Raw genomic sequence first — 16,557 nt, forward strand, 5'->3', positions numbered from 1 at the left:
GTTATGACAACTCCAGAACAGCTTTTTTGCTTCTTTTCATATTTGTTAACCTAGTTGACAGAAATCACGTGGTAATACTTCTAGATGAACAGAATGTAGCTGACATAAATATGCACAATTTATTCCTCTTCAAACTAATAGAATTAAGTGATTACTTTAGAGCTTCTGTTGTGGATCAGTTTAGATCAGCTAGAGAGTTAATCAAGGTAATATGATAGATATGGGGTTGTTGGTGTGCAATATGATCTAGCTGCTACTGTGAGGTTTTCCTGCCTTACCCTGTATTTATCTGTATCAAAGGCTTGAAGGAAAGAGTGTTTATAGCTTTGGTACTGCTTGTGCAGGAAGTTTTTTCTTATGCCTGCTGCAACTCTGTAGGGAAGAGGAACCACACTGCAGAGACTGAAGGGAAGGATTGAAATGCTGGACCATACTTTAAGAGGTGCGGAATAGTACCAAAGACACGATTTTATTATGTTACATATTAATTTGCAGGATAACCATACATAATTATATTTTTTACTTTTGCTTAAAATAATTATAGCAGAAATGAGTAAATGTCCTGAAAGAGGCCAGCTGAAAGAACAATTTGCATATTTGAACACTCTTGAGAGGTCTAGGAAAGTTAGGCTTGTAGAAAAGGATAATGAAAAGGATAAAGATCAGTAGTACTAAGCATGTACATTTTGATATGCTGTAGCAGGATAACAAAGTTAAACCCTTGACAAGGAATATAAAAAGTGGTAAGCGTTATGCAGTAATTGAGATTTGTACCTCTGCTGTTATTAAGAAAGAACTTGTTAAGATTCAGAAACAGTCTTCAGTTATTCACATATGTTATAAATATTTACAATTGTGAGAGAAATTAGCTAACCTATTCTAACTTAGTGTAAAGCTTCCTTAAAGTCATCTTTATGTATAATTAGAGTGGAATGAAACTATATTTAGATTTTGAAGCTTGTGTTTGCTAATCAGTACCTGAGATATGTTGTTAATCTTAGAAGTTCATTGATTTGTCATCAGATGGAAAAGTCTTAAGCTAAATTTTACATATTCTCTGAATCAGCAGAGTATCACACAGACATACTCATTTCTGAAATTCAGTGGAGGTAGAAACATATTTATTGCTTCTGAAATCAAAATACATATTTTCTAATATATGTGTGAAAAAGGAGAAGGTAGAAAGAAGCCTGATAAAAATAAGAGTTGAAAAGTTGCATGTCTGAGGTAGGTTAATATTGGAATTTTGGGGTTTTTTGAGATGTGGAAGTACAGATTAAAAAAAAAACAGACAAGACCACTGTCAGGGAAGGTGTATGCACCCTCTTTTATTCAAACATAATTGTGTCTCAGCCCCTCTATCTTTAATATAAATTTCCTAAAGAAGCATTGATACAGCACATGTAAGGAACCTCACCATTCTTCTGACTTGGCATCAAATTTTTGAGATCATTTTAAAATCCTTATCAGTTGGCACTTCATTGTCCAAGATGATGTTTCAGTATTTAAAGATCGGGACTGTTAATTCCCTCCCCACATACACTATTTTTTTTCATCACAGGTGAGCTGTTTTAAGTGGTTTCCAGCCGTAGCTGACCTCCAGCTGCTCAGTCTGTATCTCCTCAGATGCATAAGCTGACAGCTTGTTTGATTACTTTCTAAGTTAGAATGATCTAGAGACACTAAGGTGTCTTTTCTGGATGGGAATGTTTCGACTACCCCAGGCTAATAGTTTCTTTGGAAGTTTTCATATCTGATCTGAGCAGGTAAAAATCTGACGTAGAAGCCTGGTGTCAACTTCTGGGAATGAACTGGGGGGGTGACCTCTTCCTCTCATTCACCTACAACCAGCATAGTATGTGTGATTGCTGTGCAACAGTTTTCAATTTAAAAAAAAATCAACTCTAATTAGAGTTTTAATTACACTGTCTGCAGTTCCTCCTTCAGTCTCTTCTCCTTTTGTCTTCAGGCCTTATCACCTTCTCTTTTGCTGAATGGAAAGCAGTTGTGAGTAACAGAGGCCATAGTCTGTCAGAGCTGCGCTTACCAATGAGGACAGATATACATAGTCCTTACCGGTGTGGATTCAGGTTTCCCTGTCCCAGATATGCTTTTAAGAGACTTCCAAGAAGTTGACGCTGATAGCAAACACATTTTAAAAATGACTGCTCCCAGCTACAGTCTCAGCTGCTGATGAATAACTTCTCTTCATAGTAATACAGGTGTTGGTAAGGTCTGATAGTTCAGAGCTAATAAAAACTTAATGGAAAGGATTTATTGGGATTACTCTGGGTAGGGAATAATTTTATTTGCTCAGTATTTGTTGCAGAGAATGCAAATTTTAGGTGTCTTTGTAGCAGAACTGAAAGACTATCCAGTTTCACATATCTGTTAATATTTCTTGAAGTGCATTTTTATTACTTCTGTGATTCATGAGAAATCATCATAAGTACTTTGTGATTTGCTGTACTTTATTTGGGCCTTCAACCACAGTCAGTGCTCTGCAGAGACGGCAGTGGGGAGGATCCCCCTAACCCCCAGTATAAAAGCTAAGCCTGTGATCTAATTGTCTAGCTTTCCTCAATCTTCATGGCAAAGAAGGAGTTATCTCAAGTGGAATTTTCTTGGAAATTTTTTTTATGGTTCAATGTGGATGCTTTTAATATCTTAGGTTATCTTAATGCCTAATGTTTAAATTGTTAATGAGAGGGAAGAGGCAACCTGCTGGTACTGACCAATACAGTATTTTATCCTCACTTGACTTGGGAGTTTTGGTGTGTATTCTGCCTTTCTTGTATTATTCAAACTCTGCCATGATGATAGAATTGTTAATTCTCTCACTGGCTTTTCTCTAGTATTCCTTATTACCTCTGAGTGATTCAGAAACAAGAATCTATTTCCTCACTTCCAGTGAAGTGAATTGGTATTTGATTTCCATTTTAATGTTTGAGAATTGGAGAAGAGTGAAGCGCATTCTTATTTAGGTGTTCATCTTGTTCAGCATTCTCTAGTTGTCTGGTACAGCCACTGTCTAGGATCTGGTTTGGTGGGTCTCTTTGTCCAACTACACAGCATTATAGAGCTGCGTGATGCATGTGGGACACTTGGAGAATGAAGACCAAAGGAGTGACTTCTCATTATAAACTTTACTTATATGACTTCCTCAGCATAATGCAATTACAATGTCTTAATTCCCTAGCTTTTTGTCATAGTATTCTTGATACTATTCTGCGCTGTTACTTTGGTGCCTTAACAACTTCTGTACATAGGCTCCAGTTGCTGTAACAAATGTAGTAGGAGTCTTAAAGTTGACAGCTTCTATGTAACACAGCACTAATTCATCACCACTGCACTTCTCAAGTCATGCAGTGAATAGGAAAATGTCCTGTAGAAAAATAGGGTAATGGAATTGGGGTATCGTAATATAAATGCACCATGAGCTGAACTGTGTTTGCACAGAAAGCAGTAACTGTGTCATCTAACTTTGGAATAATTATAAACCATAATTCTAGTGTTTTAGCTTTGTGGTTAGATGTGGCATCCTAGATATTTCTAATCACAAAATGGAGAAAAACAGGAACAAAAAAACAAATTCCTTGCATGCTATCAGTTGCGTATTCATCTGGTTCAAACTCTTTAGATTTACAATATAAATGCATTGCTGCTTTGAGCAAAAGTACTTTATAGCCATGATAGAGATGGTTATTCCATCTGTAGGTCAGTCAGTTGATAAGATGTATATTTTGCTAGCGAGTTTCTAAGCTGTTTGCCTGTCCACAGAGGACTGGGAATATGAATATCAAGAGTATAAAGCATGGCTTCATAAAAACATAGACGGAACAATCACACTCCCTTTTTGGTTATCCTTACTAGTTCTGTCCCATCTCTCTTCTTGTGAATCACTCTCCTTAACCTAGTAATACTTAACATAGCATTTGTTGCACTAGGTTACCTACTCTGATCTTTAAACCAGTCTGCCATTATTTCTTGGAGCAGTCTTACTTCTGCATTTTGCTAGTGGTTTCCTTTTCTCTGTGTATTCCCTGCTTTAGTTTAATACAATTTGTCCCACGAAAGTTGATTCCTTATCTTTCTTTCTGCTCGATGCACTATGGAAGGCACTGAAAGAAAGATGGGAGAAGTATCTGCTCACTTCTTATTCCTAGGCAGCTCTGGCCATAGCTGTCATGTTGTTAAGGATGAGGGGGAAAAGTCTGGAGCTTAGATAACATACTGAGCGAACATTAAACTTTGGCAGAATTTAGCTGCCAGACTCTTAGCATCCTCTGAGTAAATGTGGTCCAAATATATAAACTAGGCCGAAGTTAGGTTTGAGACTTTTTGCTAAAAAAGATGTCAAAGAACATGTTGCCCGCAGCACTGCAATCCTGTTTTCAAATTCTTGCTCTGAAGAGTGGAAGCAATTACAGTTTTCTTAGCAAACAAGTATGAGATTATTTTTAACACAGAGAAACCAAAGTTTTTCTCATAAATATCAGTACTACATTGCTTTTGGCTTCCCTTCAGAAATTATGTAAGGCATGTACTCACTTTGAAGTTCTGATGGAATTTAAATTAAAAACAAGTATTTGTCCTATAGTAAATAATTTCAGGAAACATTGACTGTAGGCAGCGATAGAGTTTTTTCATAATTCGAAGTCTTAGAATTTTGCATGTTTGTTTTCTGAAATTTTCAACTGAGTACTTTTGGTCAAGTTTCCTGATCATGTCTTAAATATGTAGGAAATATTCCAAAATGGTAATTTTTTACTTTACTATAATTTTCTCAAATATACTGTGCCACTTTGAGGAATATTTCTAAAGCAGTAGCACAGTGCCTGCTAGTTTTTCTAAATTATTATCAAAACTGAGATTATTTCAACTAGTTTAAATATACATACTTTCTGCATACAATATTTTTCCCAGAAAATAGTTAAAATATGTTCAGGTGAACTGGTAAATTAAATGTACGATGTACAATTCCATTGCTGCAGACGTTTCTGATAGTCTTATTTTGCAGACAACAACTCTCAGGAACGGTGGAGGATAAGCTATAATTTATGATCTTAATATCGAGATGTATTTTTCATGTCTTCATAAAAATTCATTTTACTTCCATATGACTAGCCTTGTTAACTTTCTTTTGGAAGGTGCCTGCAGATAGTTTTTGTAGTTTAGTTTTCCTGTTGTTATACTTAAACATGTTCAAAACGGTTTCATTCATATCAGGACAGAGATTATTTACTAACTTACTTCAAATTGATTCTCTATTTCATTATTACCTGTCTGCTATATTACATGTACATGTACACTAGGATTACCTTACTAAAATACAAGAAAATATAATCAGCATACCATATCTTCCAAACTTGTTTAGACTGCAATTTACTTTACTTAACTTGGAAAAACATTTACAAAATATAAGGAAATGTGCCAAATGTATTCAGGTATTTTTTTGAAGAAAACTTCATATAAACAACATCAGTGACAATCATAAAAAATTTTACAAAGAAATTAATCTCTGGATCTGTTAAGGCTCAGGTTGTCTAGCATGTTTTTGAGCAATAAGTTATTAAATTAGTAACAATTTTAACAAAACACAGTATTCTGGGGATATCGGAGTATTTGTCTGTTTGCACATTCTGTTATGGGCTGTGTATATCATTCAAATGCTTGATCTACAACTATGTTTTAGCTTGGAAGTATGTCTTCAGTGTTCACAATGGTTTTTTTAGCCTTCCATCCCATCTCATCCCACCCTTGTGCACTGCATGCCACTCAGAATGGAAAGCAAGATTTCCTGTTTCCAGATCAGTTTTAAAAATGCAGGCTTCCAGATTGTAGAACTGAAGTCATTCTCATGTTGCTGAGTCTGGAGAGGGCTAGTGAGAAACATCTCCAAAAGTCTCACTCTAACTTTTAGCCTCTTCTTAGCACTGTGCAATTCCTAATAAAGCTCAAGAGTTTCAGCAGCAGTGGAGCAGGGACAAATTAAGGGAATTAGTTATTAATATCCTTGTAGGTGATGCTGGACATAAAATGTATTGTATTCTTCAGTGGCAACAGTCTGAGATGGACAAATCATCATAAATCCAGGACTTTGATTTTACTCTAAGTCCATAACACAAAGGAGTGACTCCCATTTAATAGGCCATTTAGGAATGAAATTGTTGAGGCCATTCATACCCTAAAAGACTCCAGGACAATTCTTGTGGGATTTTTTTTTTCAGCTGGTTTGAGGCATATAAACATAATTTCTTAACAAGACACCTCAACCTGCTTTTGCTTTGTTTCTTGTTTAAAGTGTCAGAACCACTGATAAGGTAGTAGCATTTAACAGGAGAAAGCAACTTTTGTTTATAACTTGTCACTGCTCAAATGGCAAGCAATACTTACAGGGTGTTTCCAAGTTTTAAAAGCTCTGTGGTTCAGTTCAGACAGGTCTGAAACACATGCCATCTTGGACCAGTGACCCCTAGATGCCATTCCATTCTGTGTTGGCTACCTGTGAAGCCAAAAACAGAAAAGAAAGAATCCAAGGAAGTAGGCTAAAGATGCATCTAAGTGAACTAAATTTTTCTGCCTTGACACAACAGAAAGCCTATGTTTTATTTGTTTGTGTTTTTCATCAAGTATCTGCTTCAGCTATCTTAGAACATTTTTCAAGTTAAAGTGCAGTGATCTGTCTCTAAAACTTTGTGTAAGGTGGTGAGTGAATGGGGAGAATTGAAGGGCATCCCTTTGTGACTTGGAACCCCCATTCCCTAGCATAAGGTAAATTTTTAATCCGTCTTCTAGAAAGAAATCCCTTTTTGTAGCCATCATTTATAAGAACAAATTAGAAGAGTGTGTGGCACCTAGTATATTGTGTTCTTTTGTACTATTGCAAGGGATATTTGGATGGGGTTTCACTTGAAATATAATCCATGGGTAGGTATTTCCCCCACACTCCTACAGATCTTTTTAAACATTCTATACAATCAAAATATTTAGTAATCAGTGATGGGTAACCTTATGGATCTAGAGATGATAGGACTTAGTATGGCAAAGGGGGTGTTTCCAAGGATTGCTGTGGACTAAGAGAGTCGTATGTTATTGAAAGAGGTTACCTGGGGAGGTTCTGGAATCTCCATGCTTGGAATTTTTCAAGGCTCAACTAGCCAAAGCCCTGTGACCCAGCGCTGACAACAGCCCTGAACTGAGGAAGAGGTGGGACTTCATGATCTCCTGAGGTCCCTGCCAACCAAAGTTCTTGTGGTTCTGTGGTTGGGCCATACCCTTCTAGTACTTGGACAGTATCCCTTTTCAGTACAGCCATTTATAAACCTCTCTATATATTCATAAAGCTTTTTGTTCCTGGAGGCTTGTGATCAGAATCTGTGTTTGAGAAGGAGGGGATTTTTTTTTTTGGTCACTTCTTATCTGCAGATAAGGTATCTTGCTTCTGTGTCAACTGAACCCTGTCTCACAGAGTGGCATGTGCTTATATACAGGCGTTTAACTGAGGGGAATACAGTGCTCACCACAGTAACTACAAATCTTGTGAATATATTCCCTGTAGAAACTTTTGCACTCCTTCTTTCCGTTTCACTAGCATCTCACATATACTACGTTTCTGCAGTTAAGGGAAGACTGGGTAGCAGCATGTGAACATTGATCCGTTATTTTTTTGTCAACCATGAATCACAGATATCATAAGTTTTTGACTTCTGCTTAGGTAGAAGATACCTTACAATAAGATCTTCAGCTGAATGAATACTCAAATTGCAACAGAAGTTTGGACAGTGCATTTCAGGCAATATAATATTTCAAGTAAAAAAAAAAAAACCACAACATAACTTGAAATCATTTTATATGTATAAATGATAATCAGGTTTTAAGCTTAATGCACTCATGTTTCAAAATACTATCTCGAATTCCTGATCTTTCCACAAATCAATAGTTAAATTTTAGGAAATCTTCCTTCTCAGTATTAGAACATGTACATTAGCTTAGTATATGTTTTACAAGGCATTTTTTCAATATTCTAAGATGATCTGTGACTCCAGTGGTTTCATAAATAGTCCTTTTGCTTCTGCAATTTAACAATCAGTTTTGATGGAAAACTACCTTGGAGATGCTATTATTCCAGCTTTATCCACTACTTACTTTCACACTTTTCCATTGAGTGAGGTGAATAACATCAGCTTCAGTTTAAAAAAAAAAAATTCAGGTGGTTTTTGTTGCTGCAAACCTATTCATAAATATTTCAAGATTAGCTTCTTTTCAATAAGCATACTCAGGATAGAGTTGTACCCCATATGAATTGCTGGAGTTTATTGTCCATGCAGTTTGTTGAGGTGACATTTCACCTTTTGTCTTTAGTTTATAAAAACTATGCCAAAGACTCCCACAATATATACAAGCATTTACTTGCCTCCTTAGAACAAGCCAAGCACATTATATCTACTCATTGTTTGTCTCAGAAGACATCCTTGTTTAGAAACTGTTATTTATTTAATATTTAAAATTTTCAGGGAATTTTTAAAGTGCTCGCCATCTGCCCCCCTTCCCTGTTCTCCCTGCCCCAATTTTTTAGAAAATCCCCAAGGTATCTAGAAATGACAGAAAATCTGCTGAGGGGGAATTGTCATCATATACAAAAGTCTCAGATTAGCTATTTTCCCTAAGTTTAATTCAATTTCAAAATCGTTTTTGTGTGGAAAACATAACTAGTTTACAGTATCACTGCTTAACTTGATCTGAGATCTCCTTAGAGTGCCATAATGAAACAACATTTGCCCATGGATTTTGTTCATTTTACACTCCAGTGATTCCTCATAGCTTTAGCAATTATTTGTTTTTAAAGGACAATCATGGCGAATTTCTGTTGACAGTCATCTGTTCTGTGGGTCTGACATAAGTAATTTTCCAGCTATGAAATATTTTGTTCTGTAACCCTTTCCACATTTACTTTTCTTGTTTGTTTTGTTGTTCACTAAATAATGTTGTTGAATACTGTTTACCTTTGAGACCACTCAGTGGCTTCTCCACATACCTATACCTAAGGAAATTCAATTTTGCTTCAAGATCATTGGTAATTTTCTCATCACAGCACTTCAGGTTTTCCTTCTTACATGCTTTATTTCTTTTGTTATTTTATAACTGCCTTTCCCTACATTAAGGCTGACTTCAAATCCACTGAACGAGGGTGCTAGGAGATGTCAGGAGCACAATATGTTCAAGCACAGCCTCATGAATGCTCAAAGCATGACAAAGGATTTGGGAAACAGGGAGAATAGTCTATGGTGAAGTATTAGTGGAAGCTCAGGGAGACAAAGTAGTTTCTTGAACTGGTTTCCTGAAAGGTTTAGAGCCCTCATAAATAGGCTAGAAGTCTAGGACAGTATTTTTAGTAAGAAATAAGTCAAGATAATTTGCTGATGATTCAAAAGAATTAGTGAAGAAATAAGTAGGTAAACTGGAAATTAAAACACTTCAAGAAAAACTTGACATGCCGGACAAGATACTTAAAAATGTGCTTGAAGTATCTTTTGGTAGTGGATGAATGAGTAAAAGTGATGAAAGTAAGTTTTCCTCCCCTCTGGATGTTACCTATTTTGAGAAGCTATGGAATATAGTGGCAGCAACTCAGGTAAATCTGTGTATTTGTATTCGATAATGTCTCAGTGTTACAGTGGTATTTTTCTTCCGGATCATGGGTAATGGGCATGAATTGATTACGAAACTGTATTTTCCTGATTTGTCCATTGTTTTTTCTTGTATTTTCAATATTTAAACCTAAAGGTTAAAAGACTAAAGATTTTCCCTGTTCCAATGAAGAAGAATGACGTCATGAAATGATGTGCTGCATTGGTCAGGTCTGGAGAATGCTTAAGTAAATAAAAGTTTATCCTAGAGATGATCATTCATGCATTTATGCATTACATCAAAGTAGCAGGGTTTAAAGACTTTCCTGTCACCAAGATTAAACTGCTTTGTTTATGAATTACCAAGAAATACTTGATCTGTGTAATTTTTTAATTTCAGGACTAAATTATTCTCAATGTTTCAGTAAAAAATGTTGCTGTTTAGAAATTTTGTCACATCTCCCAGATTCTGCACTTTTAAATCAGTAAGATTTTCAACCATTTGAAAATTGAGCATTGGGAATCCTAAAGTAGATAGTCTCACAAAAGCTATATTCAAAAGTCTTTTTGCTTTTTTGGTAAGCAAATTTTAATTGAACAGGGGTGAGTCAAAACAGCTGGTTTGAGATTTCTGGATAATGAGTCATGCAGTGCCTTGATATATATATGTGAAAATATATAAGTGCAGGGAACAAGAAGACTAGACTACATCCTTGAAGGAGTGCTTCAGACTTTGAACACTGTGTTTTATATGGTAGCAGGTACGTAGCTAAATCAACAGGATACAGGGGACCTGCTGCGTGCAGGGCAGTAGACATAAGAGTAATTGTGAAAGCTGTATTCATAATTCAAGGGATGGAAGCTGGTCACTGTTTGCTTTATAGAGAAAGAAATAGCTCCTGGAACTGATATTTTCTTTTTCAGTTCCATAATATCAGGAAATGGGGCTATTGTGAGAAGCAGAAAACAGGAATCCGTAATAACTTTGCTCTGCCATCACTGTGCTGTGTGACCCCTAAAAATTAATTTCTTCCATGCCTCAGTTTCCCCATTGTAAAAGTAATCCTGGTATGTTCCCCACACAAACATTTTGAGATTTGTGAATAAAATACTCTGCCCTGATGCTGTATATTTACAGGTAGGTATTAGTCTGCCTGTTTAAAACTTTTGTGTTAGATTATATTTTCTACTTACTCACTTTGTTTTCTTGTTAATGTCATTTTTTGTTTTGTTTTGTTTTTATACTGACTCCGTTCTCCTTAGCACCAGGAACAAAAATGATCAATGGTCCAGTCTTCATGGAATGCATGTCTCAGTGAAGTGCAACCATTTTTCTTTCTTCATATTTTGTTACAGATCAAGGAATACAATGGTCAGATACAGGGAATTACCAGTGTGGGATTTGCATCTTTGACATTTGATGGAACTGTAGGTGCGCCAGTAGTTCCTCGAACCTCTAGCAAAGTGTACACTTTCATGGATGAAGAACAGAAAACAGTAGAAGAATTACGAGTTTGGGCAGCCAGTAGTCTTTCCATCTCTGGGCCAGCAGCAAAATTGTCTGATGTTCAGCCAATGCTGTTCTTTGATCTCACTTGCCAGCTAGTAGGAAAAGCAAAAGTGGATGGATCTTCTTTTCTTCTAAAGGTAGATTTATTTTTTTAAAATAATTTTTAAGATTTATTTAGTAAGATGTGCTTCAGCTTTCAATAAAACAGACATATTTATTGATTTAAATAATGTTATGTAGATAAATATTTCAAAGTTAGGCAAATTTATGATCCTTGACCATTTTATTTCTATGAAAAAAAAAAAACACAGAAATCCCAGTTGTCTTTAAAGTTGTTCATCTGTTTTATCTCTTTAGAGAGGTTTTGTAAGACCCATTGTAAGATGGATCATCATTTCACAAACATTTGTAGATAAATATCACAAGATTTCTTGAACTTGAAAAATATTGTTAGTTTTAAATTTTAACCTTGGTTTTTTAGTTAGCAGCAATTATTGCTCAGTTTTCTAGATCTGGATATAATTAATTCAGTAAGTAGCACATTCTAGAAAATGAAAGATTGGTTTATGTTATATATCTTGATGGATTTTAGGTAGCTTCTTTTAGTTATACATAAGCACTTTGGGGATCAGTGCTCACTGAAAGTACAAAATGCAAAGTGCCACACAACAGGAGAGTACTTTCCAAGGGTGATCCTTAACATCAGATAAATAAAAAGGAGGTCTGCATAATTTTCCTGGGTTTAGCTCCAGATGTATCAGTGTGGTGTTATTCTGAAACTCCTCTGTATTTCTTTTTCTTTCTTGTGTAAGTTGATTGTTAAAATGTGAGTGATGAACAGCCTGTTATTTTCCATTTTATGACTTCATAAAATTATTTATTGGTTCTACCGTATTAAGCTGTATTGTTACAATATTTTTAGAAACAGCACACTGCATTATCCCTTCATTAAAGCAGCAAAGATTTTTTTCTTGTGCAGAACAATTCATGCACTACACAGAAGCAAACCTTGTGTCATCCTATAATATGCTTTGCAGCTGTTCCAAATATTTCCATTTAATTATCCCTTGCGAAATAGATGTCAAATACGACCCAGTAAAATTTCAGAACTTTGTGGACTGTAATTAAGTTGTTCATTAATAAGTATATGTTCAGCATTTCCTTTGCAAGGGCAGAGACAAGTTTCTTCAATTATTAATATTTCCTTACATCCTTTTCCCTGTTGTAAGATCTGAAGTCAATTTTGTCAGTTTTGTATAGTAAAGATAATGACTTGGGGGGGAAAACTTAGGGTAGACGTGGGAAGGTAAAAGTTTGAAATCAAATAACAGTAGATCAATTTTTCTTATGTTAATTCCTTTGACAGTATATTTTTTTAGTAGTATAAAATATTAAATACTTAAATCCATATTAAAATACATTAGACAAGCTTAAGAATGATAGATTAACATTGGTATGCTGTTGCTAATTTCCTCCATTTTTCATGCATGGCAAAATACCTTTCTCATACTAGAAGCTGGTCATGATAGAAGAGAAGCCTTCTTTAAAAAATTGTAGGCAGATCTCTGATTATTTTGTTGATTTGCTAAACAAAAGAAAAACCCAGATTCAATACTGGCTCAAATGGAGTGATCATTAACTATTATGTTACTCTGGTTATATGTTTTATAATAATGATTTAAATTTATCGTGTCATTCCAAGTATATCAGTTATATTAATCGTTGATTATACTATAAAATATAATTATTATTTTAGGTGTTGAGCTCATGTAACGAGTGGGAATTGCTTCAAAGACAACTAAAATTAATTTCAGTGATTTTTGTGCATCACCCGTAGCATAACTTAATATTACACTTGATAAATTAATTGGGATTTGCGCAGCACCTGAGGCTGACATGGCATAAAGACAGTATCGCTAACTTGTTAGTGCTTACCGTTTTCTGAGAATTTTGTTGTTCAAACTGATGGAGACTAAAAAACTCATACTAGGATTTATTCTGTCATTTATGCCTGTCATAAGAGTTTTACTGTTATTCTTTTCTTTCCTTCAGTCTGTAAGTTAAATTGTCTACGTTAAGCTAAGTCATACAATTAGCATGCTCTGCTGCAGAGAGAAACAGGTTTCGGTGTGTCTCTCCTATTTCAGTGTTTTGCCGACCATGGCGATCAACGGATGTCACTAACTATTCATTAGTTCCAGTCTGTTCATGACTAGTAATGGAACCATTTGCTGTTTCTTAGCCAGAATTAATTTAATCAGTGTTGGTTTTTAGACAAGTGTTGGTTTTTTAAATTAGGGCTTCTGTGTTTTTATCCATAATTTGAATAAAGAAGCTGGCAAGCTCCTGAGGTAGAGAGCTTGGTCTGTTTTCATGTTTGTGCAAGTAAAATACAAACCCAGCTACTTTTCTAAGGATTCTTTTTTTCCTGTAAAGAAAGCTTACTGGCTTACAGATTCCTCCAAAAGGTGCCCTGACACTAGCCCCATTAGTTCCTCTGGCAAAGGACATTTTAAAGCTAAGTAATCATCCTTGTATCTGACAGGGAGCGTTCAGGTTATTTCAATCCATCTGTCAGATCCATCTCTTAAGAGTAGAACTACCAAAGTGTCCCAAGTAAAGCCAGTTGAAAAATAATGGGAAACTTGGCAAATTTAAGGTTCTTTGTCAAAGTGACTGAATTCATAATATATTTGCACTAAACCTACATTTCTCAAGCTCAGTTCTGGAAAAGCTTTGGTAGCTCAAGCAATGGGCAACCTCTCTTTCAAAGGTGGTTCTAAGTATTTCACAGTACAGGGTCAGAAGATAATAGGCTTTTTTTAGTCTGGCAGCGTGTACCACCTCATTATCTGGGTCCTTCAGAATATACTTTTATTAGGGAACATTAATTTGATGTTATGGGTCATTTTCACTGTGAACAGTTTTCCCTTTTATCTCCTGATTTGGGATGATTATTTCAACCATGAGTTATTCTCAGTCTACTTAGCTTTGCTGATTCTTAGATCTTTTCCTGTGGGTCCTTTTGATCCACAGCAGTTAAGCATAAGGGGTAGAAACCCTTTAAAAATTAAGCTTTGGAGTCTTTTTGTCCTCCCCTTCTGCAGTGCCTAACTCATGGGACAAAATACCTTGGTATCACAAACTGTCTCAAAATTCGTGTCTGTTGAACCTATATGCATGAAATCCTATGAAATGCAGCATTTCAGTCTTAGAGTCCAAATGCCTCTAGATTTTTCTTTTTCTATGATAGTATTTCAGAACATTATTTCTATTGTCTTTGAGAAAAGTATATCTTCAGGAACTCAGGAAACCATAGTTTACAGAATATATCGTAAGCAGCTATCACTGAAATGTTAATGTTTGATTTAAGTAGTAAGATTTTGGTTCCAAAGTGCTAAGTCTGTTGGTAATCTTACTTTTTCACAATAACTTTGATAGCTCAAAAATAACTCTGTTGATATTTCAATATCGAAGTGTATCAAGAACTTAGCTTTAGGAAAACAATTTTAGAATCCTCGTTATTAGGTATACGTTAAATACAGATGTTTTTCTGATACTTTCTGGATAACTAGCAGTGCACATTGATGTAGATCATCAGTAATTAAGGAGTATATGCTGTGTACTCAGTCTTCACATACTGTAGCTGGAATGGTTAAAAACTGTCAGGATTAAAAATTAAGTATAGACAGTTCTGCATATGGTGAATTCTTAGAGTTGTAACTGCTGAATAAACAGTTGAGGTTTTGCTAGCACTGATTTTTTTAAAATATTAACAAATCCCAGGTATTAACATTTCATCATATTCTCTATAGAGGTTATTTTATCATCTATAAGGAATATGAATTTTAAAAAAAAGATAAAATCTAATTTACGTAATTTAAAGACTTTAAGACTGAGACTCCCAATTAAGATTTCTTATTGTTATCAATTTTCAATCAAACAACAAATCTATTAAAAAAAAAAAAAAGAAGTTATTTAAAATCTTAAAGTATTGTGAGCACATTGAAATAGTTCATTTGATTGCAGGTATGGGATGGCACAAAATGTCCTTACCCAACATGGAAGGTGCCTGTGGAAGCAAGAGACCTGGAAGGAGAAAAAGTTGTTCTTCATCAGCTGCAAAATCTGACAGTGGACATTCTAGTCTACGATAACCATGTGCAATTGGCAAAATCACTTAAGGTAATGCAGTTTGGTATTTCTAACTCTAGTTGTGTGGCCTATATGCTGCCTAGAACTCACTGCAAAGAATGTGACAATTCAGTCCCACTGTTAATTAGATTCAAATGCTTCTCTTCATCTTTCACTGTATTTCCCATACCTTCTATTTGAATGCAAAACACCTTTAACATGTGTAAAACAGCCTCATTACACTAAAATTGCCATGAAAAAAATTCTTCCAATTAAGCAGTTCTTTCCAGACACTCTTATATCATATATAATCCTGTGAAAATAATGCACTCAGAAAATGTATCCTGTGCTTCAGAATTATTTTTAAATGGTATAAAGTAGGGTTAAACTTGTAGTCCCATTAAAGGACTGTAATTCTAAAGTCAATAAAAGGTTTTCTGTTCTATAAACTTCTGCAATTTGCAGTGCAATCTTCATTTAGTGGGTCAGTAATGTTGATTACGCTTAGATAGAGAAAGCGACAACATAATTAAACATTTGATCTTCAGCAATACTGCCATCTTGCTTCTGAATATAGTAAATTAGCAAAGAATCACAGAATCACAGAATGGTAGGGGTTGGAAGGGACCTCTGGAGGTCATCTCATCCAACCCCCCCGCTTGAGCAGGGACACCCAGAGCAGGGGGCAGAGGAACACGACCAGGCAGGGTTTGAATGTCTCCAGGGAAGGAGACTCCACAGCCTCCCTGGGCAGCCTGTGCCACTGCTCTGGCACCCTCACAGGAAAGAAGTGTTTTCTCATATTCAGGTGGAACTTCCTGTGTTCCAACTTGTGCCCATTGCCCCTTGTCCTGTCATTGGGCACCACTGAAAAGAGCCTAGTGCCATCATCCTGACACCCACCCTTTAGATATTTATAAGCACTGATAAGATCCCTCCTCAGTCTTCTCTTCTCCAGGCTGAACAAACCCAGGTCTCTCAGCCTTTCCTCATAAGGGAGATGATCCAGTCCCCTGATCATCTTGGTAGCTCTCTGCTGGACATCTTTTGGTTTTTGCCTTGCCCTCTATACCCAAGTATCGTATTTAAGGAATTGTTTACCAGAAAATAAAGATAAGTGATAGCCATTTGTTAGGATGGGGCTATCAGCAGAGATGAAATCAATTTGATATATTTAATGCCCATTCATAAATAAGTGACAGATAGCAAAATGGCTTGCCTACTCACAGAAATATTTCATTACTTGCAAGTTCTATTCCAGAATTTTTCTCTTGCTAGCTGGTG

General features: G+C 35.7%; 1 protein-coding gene across 5 annotated transcripts in view; it reads left to right on the forward strand.

Annotated features, from left to right (window-relative positions):
• Positions 1-16,557, forward strand: part of POT1 (protection of telomeres 1) — an 80,175-nt gene that overhangs the window by 37,111 nt on the left and 26,507 nt on the right. For all 5 annotated transcript variants that reach the window (XM_064446207.1, XM_064446184.1, XM_064446199.1 and 2 more), the window contains 2 exons: positions 10,986-11,276; positions 15,169-15,324. In XM_064446207.1, the coding sequence (XP_064302277.1) occupies positions 10,986-11,276; positions 15,169-15,324 (447 nt within the window). The remainder of the gene's footprint in view (positions 1-10,985; positions 11,277-15,168; positions 15,325-16,557) is intronic.

Source organism: Phalacrocorax carbo, chromosome 1 (genome assembly GCF_963921805.1).
Source record: "Phalacrocorax carbo chromosome 1, bPhaCar2.1, whole genome shotgun sequence".
Lineage (NCBI taxonomy): Eukaryota > Metazoa > Chordata > Aves > Suliformes > Phalacrocoracidae > Phalacrocorax > Phalacrocorax carbo.